The following is a 9,007-nucleotide window of genomic DNA, read 5'->3' as shown; positions in this document are numbered from 1 at the left end:
GTAAGGACATCTCCTGGTTTCATCTTCATGTTTCCCTCTCACCACATATCCAAACCGCTATCATGACCAGCAGTTCAACATCAGTAACATCATAGCACCCACCCAGCTGTATAGAAACTCCATCATGCTAGCTAGTACGAAAAAGTCAGCATAACGAAAATAAACTCCACCTCAACTTGGTTCATATCTGACCCAGATAGACTGCAGGTCATAACTTCTTACCTGAAGTTCAGTTCACCTGACACTCGGACCTGCGGCCACCTCGGGTCTCTGCTCCTCCTACCTCCCCTTTCCCTCATCCACCTGCTGGCCTCTGTGGAATCTCTGCGATAGCCACCGCAAGAAGTAACGAATAACGACCCTATATAAATCCCAGTAATGATTAACGCGTTCCTGATTTTGGCATAATAACTAGTTACCGTGCTCGTTACCACAGTAATAACGTAGTTACTGTAACGCGTTAGTCCCTACACTGCATATGTGGACATCACATTTTGGGTTACTTAGACCAAAATACTCAACTTTGCTCTACAAGGGCCTGATATCCACTTATGAGCAATGTTCCCTCTAATTTTTCATGTGTCTGAGCGAACACACAAACTCCCTGAACGATCCCGTGGACCACTGTGAGCAACAGCAGATGTGTGCACTGTGGTCACGCCAGCATCAAATCCATCCAAGTTACATGGTTTATTAGAATAATCAAATTACAGCATTTACATTTATGTTAGACTACTTTTAATTAACTGCTTTAGCCCACTTACAATGAAAATTTAAAATAAATGTTGTTCATGACCTGTGCAGTATGTTAACACTATTGGAAGTAAAAAAGCTCTGCCTCGTATTATGAGCATGAGTCTGTGGTCTGGGAGAGAGTCCTGTAACTCTCTGTCTGCAAAATACAGTAAACAATGACCAATGTTGGGCAATTAATTATATAGTTACTTCTTCAAAAAAGTAACTGAGTTATGCAAACAACAAAGTTTTTTGCAGCTGTTTACCTAAAAATGCAGCCAAGGCGTTTTTTTAAACAAACATTTCAAACTATTTACAGAACAATCAGCTGTTCTGCATCAAATTTGATGCCACACAAATTATTTGTGCAACTCCCAAAAATAATTTCTCTCCACTATGAGATGAAGGAGAACAGTCTGATACCTGCAGGCCTGACAACAGGAGATGTATCACTCCTGTAACACCTGTAACATTCAGCAGCCGCCTCATTGTTCTGACACACACAACAAAACAGTGGCTACACTACACACTAACTACACAAGATTTGCGCTAAACGTCGCAAATGTCTCACATCTCAAAACACCGCTGTCACTCCTAAAACATCCCCCCTTCCTAAACAACCAAATGCCATGTTGCCATATCATTTTTTGATTGGTCAACATGGTACATTTTTCGACCAATAGGAAAGGGTGGGGGTTTTGGGCGTTGTTTTTGCTCACAGGCGAAGAGTGCTTTCGAGCGTTTTACTTATAAAAGGCCGTTTGTTTCTCCTGCAGTAAATATAAACAACGATAGTATTCAGGAAGAAAACCAAACATTGCAAATATTTTTATCATAACTCTGGTTTTATGTGGCCTATCAACACAATTTAAAAACTGGTATAAAGTCCACACTTTTCCGTCAATTGTTCGGTCTGTCCTGCTCACATCTCCATTGGTTGTACACATTGTCATTAGGCTTGTCATCATCAGAAGCCACGTGGCTTCACTCCACATCAGCCACGCTGCTTTGCTAGCTAAAACAGTGTCGGCACATAAGGACGCTGTCATAGCCTGTCAACGACGTTGATTAGCTGCCTATATATGAATGTGAATTGGCTGGACTATGGGATAAAGTGGCATCGTTCTAATCCCATACGGGAGCAGCCAGTCACTTACTGACTAACACTGCAAAACAGAATTGTTAAAGTATTAATTTTAATTTTTTGCGCCCAACGCAGATTTTCTGTGCAGAGACCATGTCAGCAGTGCGCAATTGCTCACCCACGCAGCTTAGAGGGAACATTGCTTACGAGGACATTATACTACTACTGTTCTATCGAAATTTTAAATGAATATCCTAATATGTGGCTCTCATTTTTCTTAGAAACAAAAATTAGCTAAATTAGGTCAATTAAAAATGCATGCCGTGGAAGAGTTCGGGTGGTTTAGGAGGTTAAATTAAATTAAAATAGATTAGATTAGATTAGATTAATGTTTTAAAATGAATATAATGAAGAAATATTCAATATTATCTCATATTATTTCACATTTTATATTTCTTATATATTTCTTTATTCTTTACATTATCTTTTTACATTTTTATTTGTTTTTTACATGATTAATTACTGTGTTTAATATTCATCATCACCAATGTACTATTTATCATTTGAAAATCTAATATAATCCGTTATTATTACTATTATTATTATTATTATTATTATTATTATTATTATTATTATTATCATCATCATTTATTGCTACTACTACTGTAACATATATCGGTGATTTAACAGTAAACTATTATAAATAACAAAATTAATTTATTATTTGTTTTTGTTTGTTTATATTTAAATGAGGCGATGGAAGCACTAATGCGTCTCTAATTGTCTCGGGGTCTGAAGGAGCGAGAGGAGGAGAAGTGGGAGGAGTAGGTAGAGGAAGAGGAGGGGTGGCTAATGGAGGAAGAGGAGGGGTGGCTAATGGAGGAAGAGGAGGTGTTCTGCACAGTTGAGTCCAGAGGAGAGGAGCGGCCGCCATGTTAACCAAGAAGCCCGTAACCTCGGTCCTTCCGACGGGTGAGCATACCCTTTGTATCCGACAGAAGGCACCTGAGCCGGGCCACGGTTGAGGAGATGCCCCAGTGTTTCTCTGGCTGTCTTTAACGGCAGGTAGTGAGTGAGACACGGAGGAGCAGAGCGGGGAGGGCTGGGGACTGTGCTAGCTAAGTGGCTCCAGTACGAGCAGCCCTCCAGGCTCGCCTTTTTCGGTCTCTGCTCTTTAAATTAAGCATAAAAGCTGGGAGCTAGCTGGGCTGACAGCGGGAGAAGTGAAGGAAGGAAAATCAGCTCTGTCCGTCAGGTTAATTTTTAGCAAACAGATGAGAAGTGACAGCAGCAGTAGCTTTTCCCACAGTCTCTTCTTGCTCGGTTATTCCTTCTGCTCTCCGTCAAGCTGCCTTTGTCACCGTGCTACTCCTCGGTGTCCTGGCTCTCCTGGTGCCCTGTGTGTGATGTTAGCTTTGCTGGTTTCTGTGTGTTTTGCGTGTTTTCCGTTGCCGGGTAATTCTTGGCCTCCGGCTCCACGGACAGAAATAAATCTTCGGTCAGAGGTCAGTTGGTATGCTCCACATTAAAGGTATGGTTTCCCCCTCCTATCACTTCCTAAAATCTTAAGGAGCTTGACAGCCTCACGCTGAGCGTTACAGCTGATATTCTGCCTTTATATTCATATAAGGATTCAGTGGCTTTGTGCTAGCATGGAAGCTCTTCATACACTCCTGGCGTCTGTGTTTGAACCATTAATACGAGATTAATTCTCTCTCCAGAGGTTTGACGATTGTGCTTGGTTTTATTTTTATTTTTTTTATCATACACTTAATGTCAATAAATACTTTGATGGTTGGAGGCAGTTTCATTTTGCGTGATGAGCCTGATTGGTATATTAGCATTGCATTAATGCTGTTAGTGTGAGGAAGTCACAGCAGAAATTACTTATGGTATAAACAGATTAAAGGGCGTAGCCATCCATTTCTGCGTGGACTGTTGTTTTGAAGCCTGAAGGTTGGCCATAGTGGTTATTTTGAAGCTTTATTAGCCATAAACTCCTTTATTTACACTGATGCTATTTTTGGCTGGTGTATTCATAGACTTTTGGACATGTTGGATATAGACAGCCGCTGGTTTTTGGTCTGCTGTTTTGAAGCCACAGCTTTGGCCCATTTAGATGTTTTCTTGAAACCGGATGTGGGGCAGACTTGGGAAATTGTTAGCTTGGTTAGCTACTTTAATACTCTACTACTTTAAACCTTTGTTGCTGTTTTTTTTGTTTGTTTGTTTGTTTGTTTAAGGACGTGACCCTATTTTGGAGCAAATGTATAATATGTACAATTTACTTTCTTGTTAAATAGGGTGCTGAAAAGGCATTTAAAAATATTAATGAGTTGTTAGCTGATGTTAGCGCTTGCTAGCATCATGATATTAAATGGAGTTCTAACTTTTGCTCATGGAAAATGTGTTTATATTTGAGCTAGGAAGTTGTTAGCTAGCCTGGTTAGCGAGGTACCAATTCACACTGTGATATAAAATGGTAGTCTAATCTTGGCTAGTGAAAATGGGCCTTAAATATACACACATGGATGTAAAAGCTAATGGTAGCCACAGGAGGGGTTACCTAGGGAACTATTCAGCAACTAGCTTGGTTGACAAGGTGATAACCAGGGTTACTGGGTTTTGGAAAACAGGCTTTATGTTTTGCTTATTGAGGTTTTGGAGACTCTTGACCACTAACCATGTGACTTAACTTATCCACCATTCTAGATGTGTGATAACTAAGGGAAGGGATCAAGTAAGTCCCCGATCACCCCAGTTGTGAGGTGGAAAATGAATATCATTTTTGTGAGCAATTTGTGGATTTTTATGGCAATCGTTGGAAAAATGATCGCTAAAGTCAGTCACGTAGGTCCCCTGGCAACTCACCTGTTGCTAGGGTAAAAGACCCCGACTAGTGTGCAAAAAACTTGTGATTGCTGCAGTCACAGTTTCAGTGGAAATGAATTGACTTGTGTACAAATTTCATCCAGCTGCTAAAACGCTGAAAAGTGCGACACAAAATGTAAATGGAGGTTTACCTTTAAAGTAAAAATTACACCTTTAACTTCATTTTTACTTTTCGTGTTTTGTTTTTTTTTGTCAGTGTTGTAAATCGAACAATTTCTGCAGTCTCTCATAGTATAAGGCCCTTACTGGTCACCTGTGGCAATTTTATTTTGACTGTGTTGTTTACTGTCGTGTACTGTGGACCATACTATTTTTACTCTTTATCGTACTGGTAGCACAAAACAAAAAAATCCTTGTGGGATTTTTTGAGCATTAGTAACAGTCACACCAGTCTCAAACAACCCTTGTTTAAGAGTAGAATCACATACACAAACTACAGTCCCAGACAAAAGTTTAAGATCACTTGGGTGGGATTTGTATTTTGCATTGTTGGATCTTAACAAGGTTTCAAGTAGAGCTTCAACAAGAAGAAATGGGAGTGAGACAAAACATTTTTTTGAGGATGCAATTTATTGAAAACAACGCTTAAACTGAAACAGGCTATATATACACATGTATGTGTATACATACACATGCATGTATGTACGTCCTTATGGCATCTGAGGATAACGTAGGGATGTGTTGTGCAAGGTGAAACGAGTATTTCTTGTTTTCAAGATTTGCTCTTATTAACTTGGCACAGTAGTAGTAGTTCTTTTGACTTCCTTGATTGGTGTTGGCATATACCTCATTTTGGTAATAATATCTAGGTTTTGTTGTGCTGCCTGTTTCTGTTTGTTTTTACATAACAACCCAACTATTGTTACTGTTAAGTTGTTTTTCACAAGTTTATTTCAAACTGTGTTAACTAGAGCAGGGCGATATGGCCAAAAATATTTATCACGATATATATTTGAAAATTTGCGATAACGATATAACCGACGATATAATTGATGCGAGACAAAATACAACTCCACAACATTACTAGCGCAAAAAGACAACCTTCCATTTATTTTCACTTAAACAAGAAGCTGGTTTTTATGTACATTAAAGCTTTATAAAAATGTAACAGTGCAAATGCAAATTCCTTGCTGAAAGTTTAACCAAAAGGCATTTCCAGTAGAAATGGGCTGACATATCCTGAGCAGAACCATGTATAATATCCACTGAAGTTAAAAAGAGGTGCTTTGCAACATTAAACTGCAGTGTGCAGTACGCATTTTTCGGACCATAAGGTGCACGGGATTATAAGGCACATTAAGCGAAACAAAGCAGTCAGATAAATCAAACTTTATTAAACTCATTCTTCTTGCTTCCTCCACTTCTGTACCATTGATTCATTAATGTTGAATTCTCTGGCAGCTGCTCTATTCCCATGTTGTTGCAGTATATTAATGACTAACCTCGTATTGTGGATGGATTATCTCAGTTGTTCTCCTGACTGAAGTTTGGTCCGTTTACAGCATCCTGCCATGCGATTGCATTTGTCTCTAACCATGAAGAACCTTCACGTTAACTTTTATAAGTGGAAAAGTGTTAGTGTTCGTCCTCCAGCTTCACTGTTTATGTTATGCTAACATAGCTGTGTCGCTAGCGATCACGTAGCACATCATTATATACCAGCTAGCCCAACTTCAGTAACCCTACAAACGTCACTGCTGTTTAGTTTCCTGTCTTCATTTATGTTGGAAGTGATAGCAGAGCTGTACGTTTGATTTTTTTCAGAAATCTCTGAGTCAGAACATGCTATATCATGCTTAGGTAACTAGCGAAACTAGCGAGCTAACTTCCGCTAGCTTCCTGCTAACTTCTAACTCCGTTAAATGTAATAACTTTTGTTTTCATGGATGCCTGGAAGTTAAACTTTATAGTTACACCTGGTAAAGCAGCAATGCTGATCATTTTATTAAAGATGAAAGAATTTAGACAGTTTTTAACTCTAAGTGATGCTGCAGTGTTGTTTGACCTGAAGTATACGGAGTTTAGGACCCAGATTACTCCCAGATTTAAGAGCATCTTAGTCCGACAAATACGACAATAACGACGGCTGCTTGCATGTTCTGCAAAAAAATGTGCTTTGTTGTGTATCTGACGGACAAACACCAAACCAGTTCCACATCACGGAAGTTGCACCATTTTTACAAACCAATTCTGGTTCATCTGTTTCACTCAACAATCGGCCATGTGCGTATGAAAACAAAGGCACTGCGCATGCGCGTTTTACTCCCATTCTATCGCGATATTTCATTTTCCTATCGTTGCCTAACATTATACCGGTATTACCGTGAACGGTATAATATGGCCCAGCCCTAGTGTTAACTCATCTTCACTCTAATTCTACAATAAACATATTTAAAAGAAATATCACGTGCTTCATGAAATAAATAACAGGTAATTTAACCTTTTTAGGCCTCATATATACAGCAAGGTGTATGTCAGGCAGTTGTGCCAAATTTATTTGAAGCTTGTCTTGTGGATAATGTAAGGGTGTTATGTGTAGTAGCATGAAGTATATGCTTTGCAATGTATTATGCTATCTTTAGGAACTAAGACATTGCAGTTGAGTTTGATTGCACATTGCTGTATTCAGTTACAGTGATGTAAACAGAGGCAGGCAGCCAGATGTAACATAGCTCTGATATTATTGCTGTCATTTGCTCAAAGCCAGCGATGTGCTGTCAGTAATGAAGTTTAAACAGTGACTGATACAGAGTATAATTACTCTGTGATCACAGTCCTGTTTTTGTCATTTAAACTGTCAGACTTGTAGCAAGCTTTCCCTGCTCATCCCTCATCCTCGTCTAACCACCTGCTTTATAATCAGTTCATTAGCTGCTTGAATCAGAGTCTGTTTCCTGCTGTGTGCTGGCAGTTTGTGCCAGTTCATGCACTGTTTCCAGATCTGTGTCCCAGTTTCTCACTGTACACCAACAAGCATGGGGTGGATGTCGTAGTGTTGACGCTGCGTGCTGACAAATGTCTGTTAAACTGGCTCTGCTGCAGCAGCACACGGGGTTTTAAAAGGTGCTTTTGAGAGGAGGGCGGAGTTTGCAACTGTCTCGGTTATCTGTGTCAAAGCAGATGGTGCCTGGTTATCAGAATACCCACATTCAGAGAGTTTCTGTCTTTGAAAACATCACAGCTGCTTGTTTACAAGTAGTGCTGATCATCACTCTCGCAGATAGATCGACAAACCTCGTTAATGTGGGTTTTTACCAGCTGCTGCTAATTAACAGTGATTCTGAAATGGAAAGGTTTGGATGTCATCGGGCTGATTTGTTCTTGTTTTCCATTTGAATGCACTACTGCTTAATTCTTGTTTCTTAACACGAGTTTTCCCAGTTTCCCTGTCTTTATCTTCATGTATCTGAGTGTCTGTGCCATAAAGTGACTAGTTTTGACTTCTAAAGGGCAAAAATAGGTGAAATTGTGAATTTTCTGATATTAATTTTCTTGGTGATTTTACCCAGAAATCAGGTTTCAAAGTCCAAACAGTGAAAATGTGGCAGAATTTGTGGCTTTAAAATAAAAAGATGCTGCTGAAAGGGAAGTGAAAAGTAAAAAAGGCGAGGCAGCCTGAATAAGTATGATGACGGCATCCGATTTCCATAATTAAACAGAAACATGAATACCCAGCACATACCTGCCTCCTGAGGCGATAGGTTGATGCTTTAGTCCAGCTCTTGGTTTAACCGCTGCTCTTTAAAAGTAGAGTTTGGATGAATTACAGTTTGAAAAGTCTTCACATGTGTGACTGAACAGCAGCAGTACAAGTCAGTTTACATCTTCATGACTGAAACAGTTTGTTTACCCTCCTGCATAGTAATGTTAGCACACCACCAAAGGAACAGCAGCATGTGTTGATAAAAACATACAAGTAATTAATGGCTTTACTGCAATTTTTACACTTTGTAAAGCCACCCAGGTTCTGTTGGACCATTTGGCTGAGCACTTTTGGTCCCCGGGCTGCATGTTTGACACCTCTACATTAGTGGATTGCCCAACCAGAGTCCTAACAGCCAATCGGCAGCTTCAAAACTGAGGGACTTTGACTCCACAGCTGTATGTGCTGCTAAATTTGGGTGTCATTAACACCCAGCCATGGGCGTCTGTTTTTAAAAAAATTTTTTTTATGATACTTCACTCACTATTTTTACAGTGTTAAAAGTAGGGAATAGTGTAGAAGTTCAACTAAATATCAGTGAGTCATCTACAGGACCCTGTGAGGGACAGCATGCTGTGACTTTGGGAGCTTCG

At 39.6% G+C, this 9,007-nt stretch overlaps 1 protein-coding gene across 3 annotated transcripts in view; it reads left to right on the top strand.

Moving 5' to 3' along the window:
- Window positions 1-2,601: 2,601 nt before the first annotated feature.
- dyrk2 (dual-specificity tyrosine-(Y)-phosphorylation regulated kinase 2) overlaps window positions 2,602-9,007 on the top strand; it is a 30,222-nt gene continuing 23,816 nt past the window's right edge. Inside the window, exon 1 of one of the 3 annotated variants that reach the window (XM_004566451.4) lies at window positions 2,602-2,791. In XM_004566451.4, coding sequence (XP_004566508.1) covers window positions 2,752-2,791 — 40 coding nt within the window. In that variant the 5' untranslated portion in view covers window positions 2,602-2,751. Of the gene's footprint in view, window positions 2,792-2,886; window positions 3,075-3,129; window positions 3,351-9,007 lie in introns of those variants that run through there. The other 2 variants (XM_004566454.6, XM_076876030.1) reach the window with 2 other exon arrangements.

This window comes from Maylandia zebra, linkage group LG17 (assembly GCF_041146795.1).
Source record: "Maylandia zebra isolate NMK-2024a linkage group LG17, Mzebra_GT3a, whole genome shotgun sequence".
NCBI lineage: Eukaryota > Metazoa > Chordata > Actinopteri > Cichliformes > Cichlidae > Maylandia > Maylandia zebra.
Note: the sequence above shows the minus strand (reverse complement) of the source record. Positions and strands in the feature narration are given on the sequence as shown.